Source organism: Suricata suricatta, chromosome 8 (genome assembly GCF_006229205.1).
Source record: "Suricata suricatta isolate VVHF042 chromosome 8, meerkat_22Aug2017_6uvM2_HiC, whole genome shotgun sequence".
Lineage (NCBI taxonomy): Eukaryota > Metazoa > Chordata > Mammalia > Carnivora > Herpestidae > Suricata > Suricata suricatta.
This window is the reverse complement of record NC_043707.1, coordinates 77,810,394-77,832,422: the sequence shown is the minus strand read 5'-3', so window position 1 is coordinate 77,832,422 and position 22,029 is coordinate 77,810,394. Positions and strand designations below refer to the sequence as shown.

General features: G+C 36.2%; 1 protein-coding gene across 1 annotated transcript in view; it reads right to left on the bottom strand.

The window, feature by feature from the left end:
• The window catches only part of ADGRL4 (adhesion G protein-coupled receptor L4), a 110,674-nt gene extending 90,800 nt beyond the window's left edge, over positions 1–19,874 (bottom strand). The window contains exons 1-2 of the mRNA XM_029949660.1: positions 19,783–19,874; positions 18,058–18,207 (exon numbers count right to left, since the gene is read on the bottom strand). Of these exons, the coding sequence (XP_029805520.1) occupies positions 18,058–18,207; positions 19,783–19,804 (172 nt within the window). The 5' untranslated portion in view covers positions 19,805–19,874. The remainder of the gene's footprint in view (positions 1–18,057; positions 18,208–19,782) is intronic.
• Between the last annotated feature and the right edge of the window lie 2,155 nt (positions 19,875–22,029).

Here is a 22,029-nt window from a genome sequence, read left to right as displayed (position 1 = left end):
GAGATTTAAGGTATAACCTGGTACTTTCTTTCTAAATTATAAAATGAAAGGTAATGGAAAACAAAGAGATGTTATTATATCAAGGGTTTAAACACTCTATTTCAGGGCACTTTTAAAAACTTATATTGGTCACAAAATCCTTGATAATACTTTAAAACAGGTTTAAAAAAAAGTGAGAGGAGTAAATTTAGACTTAAGGGAACCTATTGGGAATTTTCACCACTGGTCAAGTGCTACAAAGTCTGTTTTGACATTAAAAAAACAGGTGAGAGGGATGACTTTTCATTCTTAATCAGTTGAATTTGTATTTAGCCTCCCTACATTTCTATTGGGAAAATTTCCAAGAAATTACATAGGGTTCAAATGCAATGGATAAATATTTGGTCATCCTGGGTTGACATGAGTTAAGTTGTAACTCAGAAATATTATTGGACTAAATAAGGGTGTCTTGACATGTTTCCATTCAAATCTATCCTGATTCAGGATGAGAAGTATTACACTGATGAATGCTTGGATAATCACGGAAGAGCAGAATCATGGTAGAGTAATCCTAATCATTCCTCTCACCCAGGTTCTGTCAGTGAACACACATCGCTTCTCCCAGACACTGAGAATCCTGGAAAGTGCCACCCCGTGAGGTTACTCTGTGGATCCATGACTTCCCTCAGAGCTGAAGAATCTACGTGGAGATTATATTGAAAGGTAAGACACCAAATTCCCATCTTTGAAATAAAGTGTGTCAATTGTTCAATCCTTCTGCTGTGCAAAATTACTTTCCCTTATATTTTTCTTAGAATGAACCTACTCAATGAAAAATAAATCTTATTATACTTAATAATCTTATTACATATATGAAGAGCTTATTACATATCATATTATATAAGCACACACAAACATGCATATTATATATAGTTCTCTACTCTAATGAGTTTTATAACAAAGCATCCTGCAAGTCTTTTTAAAAATTGCATAATAATAATTAAAAACAGATATATATGTATAAATATCATCTATTTTTCTATTTATCTTCATATACTTCAAAATAGCTAATCTTATAGTTAGATATTTGTTAGACCAAAATATATATAGAATTGGATAACAGATTTGTTCACATTTTTAGGTAAACCCTACTCTTTTCAAGCAATAAAAATGTAATGATATTTGTATATTTGTTAGTCAGTAGTGATACATAGCCATAGTAAACCAAATAAAGTGTTTTCTGAAAATTTATATGTTTTAAACCTATAACCTAGTAAATTTTATATCATTCATTAGGTACAATGCTTCCAAAGCCGAACATTTTAAAATAATTTTATTTAGGGTTTGTGTGTGTGTGTGTGGTCTGTGTGTTTTAAAGTTTTTCTTCAGAAAAAAAAAGCCTAAGATATAAGCTAAGGATTAATAAACTGTTAATAAGTAAGGAGTAATATGCCCGTATTCCAGATATGTGTCAACGTGCACATATGTGTTGTTCATAGAGTCTGAGGAAAGGAGAAGCGTTTTGGTATTATATGTGTAACGTCATCCACAGAACCGAGCTGCCTAGATGATCTTAACATGGTTTCCTGGATGGTTTGAGAAAGGAGAAAGAGAATGAACCTTCCACGAACAATTTGACGAGAGGTGACTGACATATTTACATTAGTAACAGTTATCACTTATAGATGTCTTTCTATATGGCCAGTGTCATAACTAAGTGCTGCATTTGTCTTACCTTCTATAATCTTACAAAAATTCTTTGACATTGATAAAACCGTTTATATGGCAAAGATGTAGAAACTGGTCCAAATCTGATAGCGAGGAGTAAATGACAGAACAAGGATTGAAGCCCAGGAAAGCCTTCCTCAGAGGCGGTGCTTCCTTCATGGCCTTGCTTCCCATAATAAGCCGTAATTCTATTTCTGAGGAATCTTGGATGACATTGTCAATAGAGTCTGAATCCTAAACGTTGAGGCTCATAGTTTCAAAGTGGGTCTGCATTATAACGTTTCATCTTCTGAAACCAACTTCAAAATAAATTACGGTCATTCCTTTCTCTTCTATATTTATTATCTGTACTTGATATCCTAGTTTTGAATACTTACCATATGTCAAAATTTTTTTTAAAATTCTACTCTCTAAGTATATCATACTTCCATTTGATTGTAGTGTTGTTATAAGGATAATTTTTCCCCTTAATAAAGGAATAGATCTGGAAATATTAAGGCATTAGTAGTAGTAAGTCCTTGGATCACAATTTATGAATCACTGTAATCTTTTATTAAAATTGTATCACCAATAATTAACAGCTCATAAGTTTTCTTATCAGAATACTGGAATTACTATGGGTTATAATCTAAAGCCTTGCTTAAAGTCAGATTAACTCTATACTTATTTATTCTTAAAGCAACCATCTTATTTTTTTCAAAGAATAAGTATCAAGAGATCATTGACTATAAAACAACAATTAATGCCTCTACTGAAAATTTTCTGACATATTTGTCTACTAATAAACTGAAATTCAAAGTCCCAAACACATTTAAAAAACCATTCTTCTCCACATGGTATTCCATTATGAAACTGCAGCAATGAACATAACATTAGTTGAACAAACATAACACTATAATCAAGCATCTGCTTGCCTTCCTGCATTGCATGTACAACAGAGATTTGTTGTAGTTTTTTTTAGTATTCTCAATAGGTTTCTGTGTTTATAAAGGTCCAGAAATTATCTTCAGAACTTATCCTCCATATGGCATCAGGAAATGCGGCATAAGAACCTTTCTGACACAAAGGATACACAATTCTTTTATTTCAAAAAATTGCTTTAAATACAGAACTATCAAACGAGGGTTAGGATCACCTCAACTTCTGTTCAATCTCATCAAAATTGGTATAGTTGTCCATATATGTTAACTCTAATTCTTAAAAGTGCAAAAAGGCCCCACATTTCTTTCTTCAAGTTCTAAATGTTAAACACAACTTAATTATATTTTAATGGCAAATTATTTCAGACTTTGGAAGTATTCTTGTTCAGCAGAGTGCCAACAGCATGATGTTACTGAATAAACATGACACAAAATTTGGTTCTTATATTCACAAAAGAGAAATAAAATAGAGATATCCCCTTTGCTGGATAATTCTTGTGTAGCTAAGTGACCTGGCAGGTTAAGTTTAAAAAAAAATCTCATGGAAATTATATATTTGGGCATTTTTTGGAAAGATTTGCCAAATTGCACTATTTGTTTTAACTCTTATCTGTAATCTATCTTCCCTGTGTAAGCACAACCTGAGTCAATACTTGTTAAATAAGCTTATACATAAGAATTATTAAAGACACTAACAACATAACCACTGTCATTCTATTTTAACTTCTTAAAAACTGCATTCTAAAATTTATGGAATTATATCAATATTAAATGAGATTTATGTTTTAATGGGCTCATGTGCACATGCATTCTTATTTTTGACTTCATAAATATGGCCTTTAAAATGTTAAAAAATATAAATTAATGCATTTAATTTGTACATAATGCCACTCCTAAATAACTTAAAGGGCTCCACCTTCAAAATAGTCAACCAACTAAATATAATGTCAATTATGTAAAACGCACGTGTTATTCAATACAGGGAGATTATTCAAACACCTCACCAGCAAAAAGTAGTTTCTTTTTCATGTGAGTAACAAAGTGATTAACTTGCTAGTTTAACATGAAGGAATATATATGGTTCCAAGTACGTATGGTTTCTTAAATCTAGTCAAGACATATTGCCAGATATTTCAATTAACGTGTAGCAAGGTCACAAAATCAATTTCTTATCAGCCAAAAACACTCATACAGTAAATTTTATTTTCAAACCATAATCTCTAAATTAAATCTGTGTACCTAAAAAATACAGTACAGAAACTCAGTCATTGGGTTTTCTCCTTGATAGCATTTTCACAAATGGCACAAGGCTTTGCATGCTATATATAGCCTACACTGTTTGGTTAGATTCTAATCTTCCTAGAGAACGTCATTATCTCTTTCCATGGCAAATAAAGGACCAAAGTGTTAATTTCCTCCTTAAAATAAGTACTAGGTTTTAACAGTTCTGACATTCTATCTTCCAGAAATTTATTTGGGAACTTTTAAACAATTATAAAGTGAATCTCTGAAACTATATACTAATCCAGACTTCCTGGTAATAGAAATTAATTATCTAAAAATATCAAATTGTGGGGAAAATCATGTTAATATAGAAAATAGTGGCACTATGCAGTAAATCGTATGAAGGGACTTTGTAGGAATTGTGCTTGTCTGACCAATGACACAAGATAATCACATTTTTAATGGAAGCTCTTTGACTTGAATATAAAATACCATCATCTGTTACATTCAGGTTGAAGTTTTTTCTCTATATTCCAATTTCTTTAAACGGAATCTTTTTCTCCTAATACCCTCATCCTCTCCTTACTCACTGTAGTATTTTAAGTGCTAGAGCCTTTTATCTGTATTCAATGGCAGTGACCAAAATAGTTGAAGAAACTGAAATACCTCAATAGTGCTGCCTTAATACTTTAATATTCAGAATATTACAATTTCCATGCCAGATAAATGTTCTGAGATCCATGTTTTTTAACACTGCAAATGTTTGAGACATTTATATAAATGCTATATACACTATACACTGGTGTCCTCTCTTACAGCTGACTAACAAATTATACAAATCTATTGTGAATTCAGATCCTTGAGACCAAGATGATGTTTGATGGTTGATAAAATACAGGATAGAAAATTGTATTTCAAGCAGACAGGAAATAGAATATTATCTGAGATAATATTTAGAGTTGTTCAAATCATTTTCCCACAATCTTTTTAGTTGATTCCAGCACTGCCAAATGGAATGAGAAAGAATCTTTTCTAGATCAAGAAAGTGAGTAAATCTGGGGAAGGGTTAAAATATGTTTAAAAAAACACATTATTTTGTAGATAGGAGACAATATTCTTGATAATCTTTATATTTGGAAATATCAACATTTTAATGAAAAGATTTAAAGTTACTGAGAGTTAAGAATATTTCTTCCCATTTCATGTGATCACTTATTCTATTTTAATCAAATTTAGAGTTTGATAAAAAACAAAATGAAATAGCAGTGCTTCCTTTATATACCTTAATGCAAAAGATAAAATTTCATCTTACATAGTTAACTAAAAAAGAAATACAGTTTCATGTAAAGTTGAATTTAAAAAGGTCAGTTCATTTGAAGGAGCAATAAATGAGGCAGGTGTTTTCAACAGCACATAAACTAAAAATCTTTTTTGCAGTTTAAGAAAGAATTATCAAAGTACTATTATGATGAAAAGTAAAAATATCATTTAAAATTTTTTTTAACATTTTTAAATTATTTTTGAGAGAGAGAGACACAGAGCATGAATGGGGGAGGGTCAGAGAGAGAGGAAGACACAGATCAGAAGCAGGCTCCAGGCTCTGAGCTGTCAGCACAGAGCCTGATGCAGGGCTCAAACCCACAAATGTGAGATCATGATCTGAGCTGAAGTCAGCCGCTTAACCAACTGAGCCACCCAGGTGCCCCTGGTGCTTTTTTTAAAAAAAAAATCATTTTTTAAGTGCCAGTATTTTGACATTTCCTAAGATTTTTGTTAAAAAGACATTTTTGATACATAAGACACAAAAGGAAATACCGCAATCCACATTAAATAACTCCTGGGACTCTAAAGATGACATCCAGGGGGCCTCAAAACTAGGGGACCATCATGAAGGATTAGTGCCAATATTGCAAGTGACCCTGCCTAACACATGCTGCTAATTCATGAAAATTCTCAAAGGTGCAATAAATACGTTAATGAACATTCAGTCTTGTATAGAGGATCCTCAAACTGAAGTAGGCAAACAAAGATATTATGGAAAGAAGTATGTGAAGTTTGTGATGCTCACTGATCATGCAAACTTTCCATACGACTATACTGGAGCCCATATAGAGCAAAATATTTGTGATGGGATCATACCAAACGTCACCTTGCTATATCGGCCTTTTACAATGCATAAAATTCAATGAAATCTGAGTGCTGCTTCCTGCAAGTAGAGATATCATCATTGCAATATCAGCATATATTCAGCATAGGCAAGGAATAATAAAAACAGTGCGCCGACTATCTGAATAGCCCTTGAGAAACAGGGTTGTGGTATTGGATCCAAGAAATTTTTTGGTAGTTTCCAAGGGTACAATCAAGAATAAGAACTTGCCACTGTCTCAAAGAGCCATCACTGTCCCCAAACAGCCATTCCTTCAGGGACTACTACTACACAGGTAGACCTCATCCAAACTTACTCCAACATTATGCATTAATGCAAAAATAAAAAAAGGAATTATGAAGAGAACATGAAAAAATAAGCAATTATTCTTAATAGGTAGAAATGAAAAAATCTTGCAAAGAGAGTGACATGTACTGTGTCTTACACAATGTGTCTCATCATAATATTTCTGACATGGAAAGTGCCCAATTTCTCCTCTGAGCACACACATAATTGATTGTCCCATCCCATTTATTGGGCCTGACACAAAGGTATTTTGATGCCTACCCATACAGGTCAGCCTCAGAAGGGAGAAATTTGGCCCAGGTTTCCAGTAGAGAGGACCACTCATCTGGTCAACTCCATTCTCACCATCCCTGGCTCATCCCATAATCATAAACACACAATCATCAATGTACTTTTGGAATTGCAACACAAGGACAAGTTCCATTTGTAGCATTTTGTTCCAGATGTTAGTTAAATGGTGATTATAAAAGCACATGAATCACAACCCTCTTACCTGCAAAATGGATATACACACCATTTTATTCACAAGGAGGTACCTCAGTAACAGATAAAAGTAGCTAAACTTCTCCCATCAGAAAGCAAATAGAAAAAACCAAGATTTTACAGCCTTCTTGTTTGTGTTTAATGGTTCAAACGACTCCGATATAGTACTTATCTTGCTGGTTGCATTATATTTAATAGCTTACTGTTCAACACTGCAATAAAGCAGCGCTCTCTGAAGACTGGTCCAAAAATTCCTTCCAAGGGTGGAAGCCACCAGAGAAAGCATGGAAAACAAGTTTCACTTATATGCCAATCTCTATTCATTTGTAGTGCCTCCCTTGAGGAGAACTCGGAGGTCACATCCTGGCTCAGGCAGGAAAGAGTATCAGGATGTGTCATGCCATGAGTCAGAGGGAATGGGGCAGAAAGGGTAGAAGAAAGCATTGCTAGCCTTGGTCACACCAGCTCCCGAGATCAGAGTTAAAAAAAAAAGCAGAATGGTACAATGAAAAGTGCATGGAGTTCAGCAGCAAGAGACCAAAATCTATATCTGTTTCACTTTCAGGTCTCAAATAAAGCCCAATCTATGCTCTTTACCCCAAAACTGATTGAACTGGAAATTAACTACAGTTCAAACACATGTCTCACAATAATAGAATCAAATGATAGCGATCCTAGTGAAATCTGTTCATTTCACAGAGAAACGGGCTCAAATGCACTTTGTGACTTATCGTGAGAATCCCAGTTGAAAAGGATGAGAATATTTAAAACAAGTTTGGAAACCCTGGCACAGCAATATTAGAATTTATATCAGAGAATCTAGTTACTAGGTCTTTGCATACTAGGAAGCCTTCAACTTATAGGGCTGGGTCTTAGCTACTGCAATATAAGAATATGAAGGATGGATCTAACAATGGAAACTTGAAAAAAAGACTTTGAATTAGAAATTACTTTTTTGGGGGATGTTCCTGAGTGACTCAGTCAGTTAAGTATTTGACTTTTTTGAGTTCAGCTTCCATCATGATCACATGGTTGCTGGATCAAGTCCCGTGTGGCCTGCGGAGCATGGAGCCTGCTTGGGATTCTCTCTCCTTCTCTCTGCCCCTCCCTCACTGGTGTTCTCTCCCTCTCCCTCTCTCTCTCTCTCTCTCTCTCTCTCTCTCTCTCTCTCTCTCTCTATATATATATATATATATATATATATATATATATATATTGTGAGCACTCTCTCTATTTCAATATAATAAACTTAAAAAAGAGAAATTAGTTTTAAGATAATGATGAATACTGCAGGACTTCTAAAATATACTCGCCCTCCCTTCCATGGCCTAGAATTAGTCTCAGAAAATGGATGAAATAAAGTAGGGATTAAATGAAAGACGAATGTAGAAATGAATGTAGAACATAGAGTCTCAAGGGATTGGTGAAAACTTTTCCTGTAGTAGGCATCTACATTTTTTGGCTGCTATTCACTCTTCTGATGGCCACAGCCACTCTAAAGTCCTTTGTCTCACTGTCCCTATGATCTGAGCAAGTTCTCAGTCTAGGCTCTAGGAAGGGAGTAGCCTGATAGTAAATCATCCAGTATTTCTATTATTCTTTAAGGACATGAAGGTAACAACTTGAATGTATAAATAAAAGTGACAGGTTATGAAGTAAATGATACTCCTCTTTTATGGCAGGATCTCAATCAATAGGCATTGAAGCATAAGCTGAGAAGTGAAGGCACTAACGTATTTTTTAGAAGATAGTTGGAATTAGAGGGCTATTTTAATTGAAGACTCATGTTTTTCTTAAGCTCTGGGAAATTGTCAGACCTATTATTATTTCCTTTGCTAAAGTTTGTCGTATCCTTTCTTCAGTAAGATTTCTTTTTTTTTTTCAATATTTTATTGTCAAGTTGTTTTCCATACAACACCCAGTGCTCTTCCCCACAGTAAGATTTCTATTACATGAATGTTAGGTGCTTCATGTCTGGTCCTGTTCCTCCACTTTGTTTTCATAATTTTTGTCTTAACTTTTAGTTCTGCAATTTCTGGGATATTATTTTTCAGCCCTTCTACTGTATATTAGCAACTCATCTTAGGACTAATACTGATTAAATGATAAATGTATTTTATTGGAGGAGAAAAATACATGAGGTGTGTCTGGCAGGAATCATCAAAAGTATTAGCCGGTGAATTCAGGAAATCACTTGGGAAAACAGACACTATAATGAGACTGCATAGGGGCTCCATTGCCATATTAATGACATTATAACATGAAAACCACAGATAAATCAGGCAATTATGATAAGGAAACACGTTGGCTACCTTGTTTCACTTTGAGAGAAAGCATGGAAAGAATTTGGGAGAGGTTTTGGCACGGATGAAGGAAAAGATCACAAAAGGGTGAACTGTGTTATAAAAAGGATGATTGGTCTGAGCTGATGGGTTCAGATTATTTTAACTTCTTGAGTCCTGATGTATCTTCCACTGATATGTCAATAAATTTGATATTTGTAACTTCCCTGTTCCACGCATGATCATTTGGTAGGAGCAGAAACCCAGGAATAGAGACTACAGTCTCAATTTTTTGCTGATTTTTAAACATTGGCTTTCATTACTGACAATTACAGCTTAGTGTCTTGATGCCTCTTGCTACAAAATGAGAGGAACAACAGCGGGGAAAAGGCATGAGAAACTGAGTGGCACAAAGGTTTGAGGGTATACTGAAGAAGAAAGTATTTTGTGGTGTGATAGTTCTGTACACAGAAGCCTATTTTAGTTGTTTTTGTTTGTTGAATGCAATCTTTTCCAGCATCTCTTTGATGAAATAAGCTAGACTCTTCCCTTCAACCTCTTTTCTCTTCCTAACAGTATCATTTTCCAGGCCAATTCTTCTATGTAATCACCTTTGTGTTTGTATTATTGTGCTTTTCTCTAAGGACTGCTTATCCTTAAATGATCCTCATGCTTTTAGTTAAGGAATGATGTTGATTACCTCAGGTAGCGTGGCCCAGGTTTTGCCTGCCAGCCATTACAAGCTCTTTAGTACAAAACAGTTCAGAATTCCCTGTACCCGTGGGTGTAGGGCAGAGCAATTTCCAATCGTTATTCCTGGTGGCAAAATGAGGGGTAGGCAGGAAGGTGACATCAATTTTTACTCTCAACAATTTCTTTCAGGTGGATGCCAGAGTTTCCTTAAAGAGTTTTCTCCTTGGCTTTATTTGGGATCAAACACCAATGAAGAATAAGGATCCTGGTCAGTGTAACCTTTGGAAAATCACTTCTAAACCAGTCACCCAGAATGCCACTTGGGAAGGGGATAGGATATCACCACAAACAAAAGCTGCCATTTTTGCAGAAGCTTTATCCGATTCTGCTTTGAGAAGTTCACTCTTAATTTATCGAATTTCTGTGCCCAGCCCCCTCACCCCAATCTCCCTAGTTTTATTGTCAATACCCTGAGTTTAAGGAGATGGATGAACAGGAGCTAAACAACTGTATCTGATCTATGAGTTCCATCAAGATATTGAAACTTGTAAATAGGTTTAACTTCCCTGCATTTATTACTAAGGTATCTTAAATATGTACACCTCATATTTTTTTTTTGTCTTTAATCAATTGCTTTGATAACGTAGAGGGTAAAAAGCAGATTCAAGGTGGGGGGTGACAACCAAAATCATATATGTCTGAATGAGATTCAGTTTCCTTATTTGCAGACTGACTTCACAGAGTAGCTTGAGAATTATATAAAGCAATAGTTTGAATGTGCTTTCACTGGAAAATTATTTAATCTATAAATTGAGGATAATACCAGCACTCATTTCAGAGAGTTGTTATGAGGATTAAATTTATAAATTCATGTAATGTGCTTAGAGCAGCGTTTAGCTCACAGAAAGCACTCAAATCAACATCAATATTATCACTCATTTTGTAAATAAACTGTAAATATGAAAGTTACTTACTTCAGCATGAAAAAAGTCTAAATAAGGAAAAAGAAATAATAGAAAAATGGATAGTCAGGAGACTGGATAATTTGCTTCTGAAATAAGCAGGAGGCGGCTGTGAAGTATGCTGATGTCCTATAAAACAGGGGCTGTAGATAACTGACATCCCCCAGAACAAATCAATTTAGCAACCTAAAGTTTGCGATCTTAAAATGCTGACAAAAGATCAGAGCTACAATAAACAAAGCAGAAAGATTGGAACAGGGTGAGTTACTTTGTGGTATTGGAAGTGCTACCCCTATGATTCTTCTGGTCTTATTTCTACCAGTAGTTTTCTTGAAAAGCATGGAGGATTAAAATGTATGAAAATTCCACATTTAGAGCACAATTTCCATTTAGTTTTAATTTCCTAGCAGTTCCTAAAGCTATGGCTGAACAGAGAATAGACGACGTCTAGCTGTTGCGTTCACTTTGCGCCCAAAATGAACACTAATTGTAGAAAAACAATAACCATTTTTTACTGATGCCCTATCATCAGGGCATATTATATGGCACATACACACACAAACACACATAGATAGATACGTACTTTGTGAACTGATGTTTTAGCCTGAAATAAAAAACAGAAATGGCAGTCTTCACTGAGAAAAAAAAAAAAATCAGCACTCTAATAACATCAAATCAGATGGTAAGTCTTACTTAGAATTGATTTAACTCAGAATTTGTTGAACAACTCTGTGATTGTTGAAATTAAAACTCAGAAGCAATGTGTTTACTTATAATTCTCTATGCTGATACTACTTTTCTGATTCTATCTATGTAATAGCCCCACTTAGATAATACTGATTTAAAATGAATGCAGGAATGCCTGGGTGTCCCAGTCGGTTAAGTGTCCACCTCTTGATTTCTGCTCAGGTCATGATCTCATGGTTTATGAGACTGAGCCCTGCGCCAAGCTGTCACTGAGGAACCTGCTTGGGATTCTCTCTCCCCTTTCCCTCTGCCCCTGCCCTACTCACGCACATGTGCTCTCTCTGTCTCTCACAAAATAAAAAAGATTAAAATCATAAAATAAACAAAATTTTTACATAAAGAAAACTTTCATGATATTTCATTATAGACTACTTGGAAAAACTGAAAATCATATGTTCATCTTAAACCCTCTTTTAAGATCTCAAGATATTTCATAGTTTGTTATCTAATTAATTCTTGTAATTATCCTGTGCAATAAACATGATATAGAATGATTTTTTTAAAAATGATTTCAGAAACAGTCTGCAAAAATGACATTGTCATGTCAGATCAGATTAAGTGTTTATTTATCAAATTGTGCAGCTTGGCAACAAAACCCAAATGGCACAAGTAGCAGCCAGGACCAGAACTTTCTTTTATTTGTCCCTGCCTTCATTTCCCTCCCTCTCCCTCTTCTCTCCTTCTTACTGCAGTCCCTAGAAGGAGGTGGCTCCTGATTTATATGTAATATTTTAAAGAATATTTGAACAACTAACTGGAGGTGTTAGATGGAAGAAAGTTAGATAACTCCCGGATTCATCTCCCTTCATATTGATATGCCAATAAAAAGTCTCAAGGAAGCATATTTTTTTTATTTTTCGGTAAAACAAATGCAATTTTACATGCTCCAGATGATCTTCTTTGGCACATGAACACCAATACAAACTTGGAAAAGCAGGAACTCTGATGTGCTTCTAGATAGTCATGTATCAGATGTATTTAAAGCACGGTAAATATTTCATTGGGATTTTTAGTACTGAATGGAAATGTAACCTATTTAAGAAACAACAGTCTAAATTAACCGAAGGCTTACATTCCAGGATGCGTGATTTCCATCTTCCTCCAAATAAATAAAGTGCCTTTGCCAATTCCAGAAATCCTCTTCCTTGTACTAGAAGTATGACCTCCTTTGTGTGTTGACAAGAAAGGCTACACAATAGAGAGAACAAACTCTACCACAACAATTAGGTGGAATTTCCTCAAAAATACCCACTCCATAAGATGGCAAATTCCTTCAACATATAAGAAAAAAGTAAAAGGAAAAACTATTATAAAACTTCCTGTAGGCTAATATTCAATTTTATTAAATTTTTGTTAACATTTATTTATTTTTGAGAGACAGAGAGTGACAGAGAATGAGCAGGGGAGGGACACAGAGAGAGGGAGACACAGAATCTGAAGCAGGTTCCAGACTCCAAGCCATCAGCACAGAGCCTGACACGGGGCCCGAACCCATGAACTCGTGAGATCATGACTTGAGCCAAAGTCTAATGCTCAACCAACTGAACCACGCTGGTGCCCCATCTATTTTAATTTTTTTTAAATGTTTATTTATGTATTTAGAGAGGGAAGGTGTGCACATGCAGGCATGTGAGTTGGGGAGGGGCAGAGAGAGGGGGAGAGAGAATCCCAAGCAGGCTCCGTGCTGTCAGATGTGGGGATTGATCTCACATAACCTGAGAGCATGACCTGAGCTGAAAACAAGAGGTGGACACCTAATCGATGGAGCCACCCAGGTGCCTCACGAAAATTCAACTGTATTTTAAATGTTTTTTATTTATTTTTGAGAGACAGAGAGAGACGGCATGAGCAGGGGAGGGTCAGAGAAAGAGGGAGACACAGAAGCTGAAGCAGGCTCTAGGCTCTGAGCTAGCTGTCAGAACAGACCCTGACGCGGGGCCCGAACCCATGAACTGCGAGATCATCACCTGAGACAAAGCCAGGTGCTTAACCAGCTGAGCTACCCAGGCACCCCTAACATTCAGTTTTTAAAAGGAGAAGGAAAGAAAGGACTTGCATCATTTAAGTTTTGCTGTTTAGGTGTCTATTATGGAAATTACCACACTGGCATTTTGTTAAATATTTAAAACTGAAGTTATTTTTTTGTAGGACATAGTTTATTAATATATCTGTGGTAACTGGTGATACATGATGTACAAACACACACACATACATGTTGTATGCTCTGCATCTGTTCTGATGTCATTTGGTTTGCTCATTTTGATGACCATCTTCTTCATTACTAAAAATCAAACTATTAGGGAAAAAATTACACGTCCTTCTTGCTTATAGTTTAGCCTGGGCAGAATGATGCTGGCAGATTATTTTACTGAATATTTCTCCCACATTCTGAATGCACAGACCATTTCTTCTTCTAAACTCTTAGATAACTATTGTGACATTGTTCTCTCTACACTTACCAATGTCACAGTGCTCTCTAGTTTATTACGATATCCTCCCAGTTGAATTTTATAAGCATATATATGGTATTGGATAATGATGAAGACTGTTTTTTAAGCATAGAGTATGTCTCCCTGAGTGCAGGCACTGAGACTTCATTATTTCTTATAAAGTGTTTGTGATGTTGTTCATAAAAGGCATGTCCCAAGCTATGAAAGATCTTTATACACGCATACAAGCTGTCAATTACATCCCTCCTGACCTTTTCTATCCTCATCTGGGGGCAACTGTTTTTCTCTTACTCATTCTGACTCCATGAAATTTCCCAAAACACCGCACCACTTAAAGAGTTTAGATGCCAGTAGGGAGAGACAGTCTACTACCTCTTTCCTGACTCCCACAACCCAAGTAGTCACAGTCCTGCATCCTTTCCCTGGTTCTTGCTTCTTACCTCTCCCAGCTCAGTTTATTTCAAATCAAGCAATATCATGTTTTGTATATACACAAAGATTTTTTTCAACCTTTCCCACCTTCCTTCCCTTTTTTAAACTTTCCTAGTTACCGAGGGGAGATGGGTTGTCTCACTTTTTAGATTTATAACTGTGTTCCAGAGAGTAACCACCACTGTGCTGAGAAGCATAAGATATAGCAACAATATTTGTTTAAAAGACTAAAATAATACTAAGTTATAGGAAAATGATTTCAAAGTGCTTTAAATATATCCTTAAATTTCTACCCAACACTTCCTCATCTTCTGCCTTAAAGTACACTCGGTGTAAATAAATTCCTCAGTAAAGCTGTAGAAAATAATAAACAATTCCTATTCAAATGATACTGTTTTACCTATTTGATTTTAAAATACTACACTAATCCAATTATGTCATCTGATTAGTAATACTAGTGACTCTTTTGGTAATCTAGAGAAGGTTGAGATCCCCAGGGTTTGAGTCCTAGCTTTGTCACTTTAGCCTTGGGACACTAGGAAACTCACTTAAGCTTCAGAATCTTGCTCTCTCATATGCAAAAAGCTATAGCTTTGAATTTAACAGAACTAGTTATAACCAGTCAAAATGGTGTTTATAAATAAGAGACAGCATCCATATATTTATTTTCTTTTTGAAAATTAAGATATATTGGATAGAAGTGACATAAACTATAAGAACTGTACAAAGTACTATTGGCTTTTTTTTCTTTTTTCTTTTCCTATTTATTTATTTACTTATTTACTTATTTATTTTGAGAGAGAGAGAGAGCAAGTGGGAGCAGAGAACCCAACTCAGGGCTTAATCCCATGACCCTAGGATCTTGACCTGAACTGAAATCAAGAGTCAGAGGCTTAAACAACTGAGTCATTCAGGCACCCCAGTACTACTGTTTTTATAGGTTGGGCTGATCTTTGCTGTTTTATTCTTATTCTACATAATGGGATCCTCTTTCTAATATACACTATTTATCATGCAACTCAGCTACTTAATACTTGCCAACGACTCTTTTTTGTTAAGAGAAAAAAGTCCATATCTTGACACCCTAACTTAATTCCTGACCCCTCAGTTAATATGCCCTGTGATATACATTCAGCATAAAATGCTTGGGGCTCCCTAAAACATGGTCAACTTTTAGGCCTTTGTTACTCTGATTCATTTTGCCTGGCTTGTCACTTTGTCAGTCTTCATAAATTCTATTTATTCTTCAATTCGCAGCTTAAATGTCCCCTCCACCTGGAAGGGCATAGCAGTATCTGTTAAGTAAAGGCCTTATGTCAAACATAATGACTAAGAGTACAGGTTCTGGAAACAGACTTAGGCTCAAACCTCAGCTCTATCACTTATTGGTTGTATCACTTGTGATATTCACTAACTTTTCTGAGACTCTATTTCTTTATAGATAAAATAAGAATAATAATAATAGAAGAAGGTGTTGTGCTAATTAGCATCTTAGATATTAGCTATCCTGATGTGTTGGTGATAATAATATTTAATAAATATTCATTCAATAGAAAGATAATTAAATGAAATAAAGTCCCTACTATTAAAATTTGTTTCTATGGGACCAGGTTATCCAAATTCTAAATGACCTGTTCAAGACTGGTTCTTGGAAGAGGGTACATTTGGTGAGGTCTGGTTATTCCCATAATATTTATGTGACAGGTCTCTGACGGAGCCACATTGGATAGAGATAGGAAGATGATGTAATGATACCAAAATGAAATCTACTTTTATTCCTTAAGAAGAAGGCATCCTCTGTAACAAAACTGTTGTCTGATCATTTCTTTTTGACCTCATATCAATTTTAGAGAAAGATAAGAAAAGTGGGAAATTTCTTTACAGATGAAGAAAGCCAAGTATTCAAACCCAGTATATCACCTAGACTATTCAGCAGTTGAGAACATAGTGCTTTAACTCTAAAAAGCATATTAAATATACTTACTGAAATAAATTTCAAAAATCTATCAGTGAATTAATAAAAAGTGCAAACCACTGTTTGAACAGTTTTAGGAGGACATTGTAAACCTCACAAAGTGAATATTAAAACAAGTGAATTTATAACATTCTTTAAATATGGGATTTGTTAAAAAGAACTTGAAAAAAAAGTGCCATTATAAATTGTGTTCTGTGTGAAAAGAAATTACAGGCAAAAAAAAAAAACTTGAAGTATTTTTTTTTTCTACAGGAGGCATTTTCTGCCCTTCAGCTCATTATTGACTGAGGCAATAGGGGGAAAAAAACAAGTGCATTGGATAATGGATGATGTGTTTTAAAAAATCATTAGAAAGATGATTATGATCTGGTTAGCTGCTGAAGGTCCAAATTGTGAAATATTATTGATGTTAATGATGGTAATCATGACAGTTGAAAAGTATCTAAATAACAAAAAGGCAACAGCACTTACGAAGTATCAGTACAATTTGTAATGATTAGTGGAAAAGCACACTAATATATTTGATGCAATATTTTGAAGGTCACTCAACTATCAACTTGCTATAATGCCATTCAATTAAATACACAATAAAAATCTAAGATTATTTATAGAAAGAATTTCATAGTGCTTGTAGAATAGTATATTACAAATCCTGGCTGTATGTAGAAGCAGAAACGCCTGATCTAATGCACCATTAAGCAACTGTAGCTTTGCTATACATTTTTTAAACATTAGACTAATTATGATGTGGTTTGGTCTTACTACGTACTGCATATTTAATCTTTTTTAAGAGCCTACCAAATTGAATCACGAGATACTTGTTTACACTATAAGAAAACACATGCAATATTAACAATGTACAATATCCTGGCTTAATTAGAAAAAGTCCATGTCATCTTAAATACATTTAGGAGTATAATACCACATAGTTCTAATTTGAACTTGTCATTTAATTATATTTTAAAACTAATTTATATGACTTGGAACTGCTTCTCTCTCTGCTACACAGAATGTTTTTCCATTGACCCAGTTAAAAGTAGATTCTACTAAAAATGAAAGAGAGAGGAAGGATAGAGTGAGGATTGAGGGAAGATAAAGAGTGGCAGTTGAAACCAGCGACAAGAAAACACTGAAATATGATTTTCAGACAGAGTTCTGTGTATCAGATCAGTGGGCCGAACTACACCCTTCTAGGACCTTTTCTACCATTCTAGCTCTGGATGGTAGCCTCAAGTTCTGTAAATGAGATCTACTTTTTCAGAAAAGAATACATTTTCAAAATTCTCTCTCTCCAGAGTACCATGTAGGACATACAGGCAAAACCCTTGAATTTCTTAATATCATCCTCAAATTTAGGTAGTCAGCTAGTAAAGAAGGTGCCCAGAGGCAACACGTATCTGTAAAGCCCGGACTTCATGAACTCCCTGTTATTTTGTTCCCCAAAGTATTGACTCTGGTCTCTGCAAATTAGTTTTTCAGCTTAAGTTCAAGGACAATGTTTAATATTACTCCAAAAATAAGATATACATGGACTCCTCAAAAATCAATAATTAAATATAAATTTTTCAAGTGGGACATTCAAACTTGTTTAGTTAATTAAGTTTCTTTTTATAATCGATAGCATGAAATCACACAGCCTAATGTAAAACAATTTCTGGACAAGAGTAGAGCAATCATATCAGAATTTAATCTTACCAAAAAATTTAAAAGAGGTAATAAAGATTGTTTACCTTCACAAATTGTAACACCATTTCCTGAAAATCCTAGGTTGCAGTAACAGGCTTCAATTCCATTCCGTATTTCACATTTTGCATTTGGAAGACAAGGTGTCTTGGTGCAATTCTGGGTGTAGGAACAATTCAGCAAAGTGGAAAAACCCACTATGGAAAATAGAGAAATATATGTTTTCAAAAAGAAGAAGAAGAATTAGAAGAATGAAGAAAAATTAGAAGAATGAAGAAGAAGAAGAAGAAGAAGAAGAAGAAGAAGAAGAAGAAGAAGAAGAAGAAGAAGAAGAGGAAAAAGGAGGAGGAGGAGGAGGAAGAGGAGGAGGAGGAGAAGAAGAAGAAGAAAGAGAAAGAAGAAAGAAAGAAAGAAAGAAAGAAAGAAAGAAAGAAAGAAAGAAAGAAAGAGAAAGAAAGAGAAAGAAAGAAAAAGGAGAGAAAAAAAGTCTCTTCCCTACCCCCCCCATTGTTGAGTTAGACTACAGTAAATACAAAAACCCTTCTTCCTTTCCATCTAGATAAATGGATTATGAGAATTTCCCAAGGGAATATTTAGCCAAATAACAGCACAAGAGCAAGTAAGCAAAAAGATTAGCACTTTCTTCAATCTTAGTATTTATCAAGTAAATCGCAACAAAGCTATAATGTAGTAAACAACCCAGCTCTATAAAGAAAACAGTATTCCTAGATCACTGGACTGTTGATTCTGAGGCAAAATAGTTTTAAGGGAATTGCATGATTGTAAAGGAATTTCTCGCCTCTGGGAATGATTCTGTGCAGAAATCGAGGTGAACTGATAGTCTGGGTCTGGTCAAATTCAAGTCTTTGTAATTTTAAGATGAAGAGCAACATATCATGACATCAGAAGGACAAAGGCAATTGTTTTTTCTGTAGTCTAATGTTCTTTTAAATTCTGCCCTTTCCATAATTAAATGTATGCTACATTTTCTCCCATTAGGAGAATTTAAGCTAAACTCAACATATTGGTTAAAGATTGATCTTCTGGAAATGAACAAACACGACCAATAAAATGAAGCAGAAAAGAGAACAAGACTTTATGTCGAAGTTACTGAAAACAAAGTTGGAAATGGTGTTTTGTGGGCCGGTCGGAAGCCATAAGGAAAAGCACGGCCCATCCTTTTTCATTGTTGTCCCAGGTCTTCTGAAGACACACCTACTTGAGGATGGACAGTCGGTAATCAAGCAAATCACTGTTCTTAGAACAGTCATCTGAGATAAATTGTCCTTATCTGGTAACAAGAGATTCTTAAACATTCGATTCTAACTCTCAGCCTCTCATAGGGCTGTAGATGCTGTCTAAACCATAATTAATTCAGCTTCTAAGATGTGATTTATAACCCTTCTGCACAGCATCATCCAAATGGTATTTTCCAAAGACTGGGCTGACAGTCCCCTTAATGCCAGGAAGCCTCCCACAGGCCTTACCGGGTTGGATTCCCCAAATTTCTTGAGGGGAGATCAGAAAAAAAAGGTCAAAGGAGACTTAGGGGGTTTTGCGGACTTTGTATTCAGGAATAAAAAGGTGACTTTAGTCCCTGGGCCCTGAATTTCGAATTACAGAGTTAAAAGGCCAAACAGAAAAACATCCCGAGAAGCGCTGCCGTCCATTCTTCTTGGAAGCCTGACCGAATCGGCCTGGCCCGCGGGTCCCACCTCGGAAAATCCCCGTCCCCGCAGCGCGCGGCCCTCGGCGCCCCGCTGGGCACTCACCTAGGAGCGGGAGGAGTCTCATTGGCGGCGGCCGCGGTGCAGGCGGTGGCGGGAGCGCGGCGACGAGTGCGGGCCGTGTCCCCGGGGCGCAGCTGGGCGGCCGCGGCCGGGTCCGGGCTCCGGCCCCTGTGACGCGCCGCTTCCTCCGGACACTTTCCGGCCTCCTTTGTGTGAGCGTGTGGGTCAAGCCCTGAGTCTGCCGGTCACGTCCGGCCCCCGGCCGATTCCTTCTCGCCACCCTGACCTTCATCCCAGGCCTCTGGACCACCGAGCGCGCTTGCTGACCCTTGGTGGGTCATTTTGCCCCCAGTCTCGGTGTCCAGAGTGCCATCCCAAACCCTCAACTCGGTAGCCAAAACAAGGGGGCCGCCCACGGAGTGTCCCTCCTGGAGGGCAGCCAGGACTGCAGAGGTCGTAGGGGTCCTTTGCAAATTCCGGGACACAGCGTTCTTTTGTTCACTAACAACACATTTCCATAAAGCCGTTAGAAACAGGCTGAGCCCTGCTCGCAAAGATGGGACACTCCTGGCCAGTATGGAGTCCTCACCTTGCTGGGACTCAGGGTTTCAGATGCAAAAGGATCTACTCAGTCTTGTCTACAGGTTGGGAGTGGGTTTCACTTGACTGAGTGAAAAACAAGCCCACAAGAAAGTCAAGTTTCAAAGGTACACGCCTTTGTCGGAAGGCGTCAAATTGCTGCATCTTATCGTGTATAAATTATACCTTAACAGCATTGATTTAAAGAAAAGAAAGGACTGCAGTTTGTGCCATCATGACAAGTTAATTTTCCTTTAAACAGCTGGGCACCACCTTGTTCTGTTTCATTTACATTCCTGAGAATTCACTTTGAATAGAGAGTACACTCTTGAAGATGAGGAGTTGCCCCCCCCCCCTCCAACTGGGGCAACAACCAAAACTGGTCACAATGACGTAAGTACTTAGGTATAAACATACTTCCCTGGCTCTCTACTGCATTTGCCTAGACCCTTTCTAGCTTAACTTAATTCCCATAAAGAGCTCTTGAGAGTGGGTTTGCACTAGATGAGGGGAATGAGGAACAGAGAGGTAGTGTGTGACTTGCCCAGAGTCATGCAGCTAGTCTTACTTAAGTAGCAGGTCTGATTCAAACCCAGGCCATTTTGCTCCTGAGTTAGTGCTCTTAGCACCTTAAAAAGCTGTTGCAAAAATGAGGGGTCACCAGTTTTCCAGTTATTGCTATTCAGGGAGTTTGTAAAGGTGATTTAAATGCCCTAAATGCCCTGAAAAATGTTTGGGATTTTGTTCTACTGTTAATTGGTTTTCTTTTAAAGATTATTCCCCCACCCTTTTTAAAAGCTAGACAGTGGTTCACTGAAAAAGTCTGGCAGCAGTCTAAATGAAGGATATTAAGGAGACATCAAAGGCAGGGAAGCCAGAATAGTTCAGGAAATAGACTACAAATGTTTGAACAAAGGTAGAGGTATTTGGATGAAAAAAAAGGGCGGGGGAGGGACAGAGTCCTAAAAGGATGAAAGGAAGACAGATTGATGTCTGATTGACTAGTTCAGGTTGAGAGATTTGTCTGAGACACAGAGTAGAAAGGTTTTCAAATTGTATGAATAGAGGAAGGTTGGAACCATTCAAGAAGATAGGAAAGATAGGGTGAGGAGTGGCTTTGAAGGGAAATAAATCATGAGCTCAGCCTTATGAAATTCGAGGTGTTCCAATGGCCTGGTTCTGTTTATGAAGTTAGTGTTCCCATAGTCACGGTATTTATTCATCATATGGAGTCATTGAACATACTCATCATTCTAAAGGCATAATAAATATATAAACACATTATTTTCCGAAACAAGTTATAAACTGAAACACAGTACCTGCTTTTAAAATCATTATCCTAAGATGGTTTACTTCATACGTTAGCCACACATGCTCGCTCTTTACACTTAAGATAACCAAAGATGGGCAATTAAAACTTCTATACTATTCTTCACGATACATTGTTTTAAAATTAACAAAAGTAAATTAAAATTCAATTTAAAAATATTTTCCAAGCTTTCTTTTTTGCATGTGTATTTTTATAAAAAGCAAAATTGTATTCATATTTCTTTATCAAGAAAACACAGGAGGACATAAGGGTGAGCATGAAATGTTTGAGGATGCTTACAGTTGAGGATGCTCTTTGTAAAAATCAAGATGACTTAAAAAGTTATTTGAAGTAATCTGTTTTCTTAAGGAATAGATCTAAGTTAGCAACTGAATACTTTT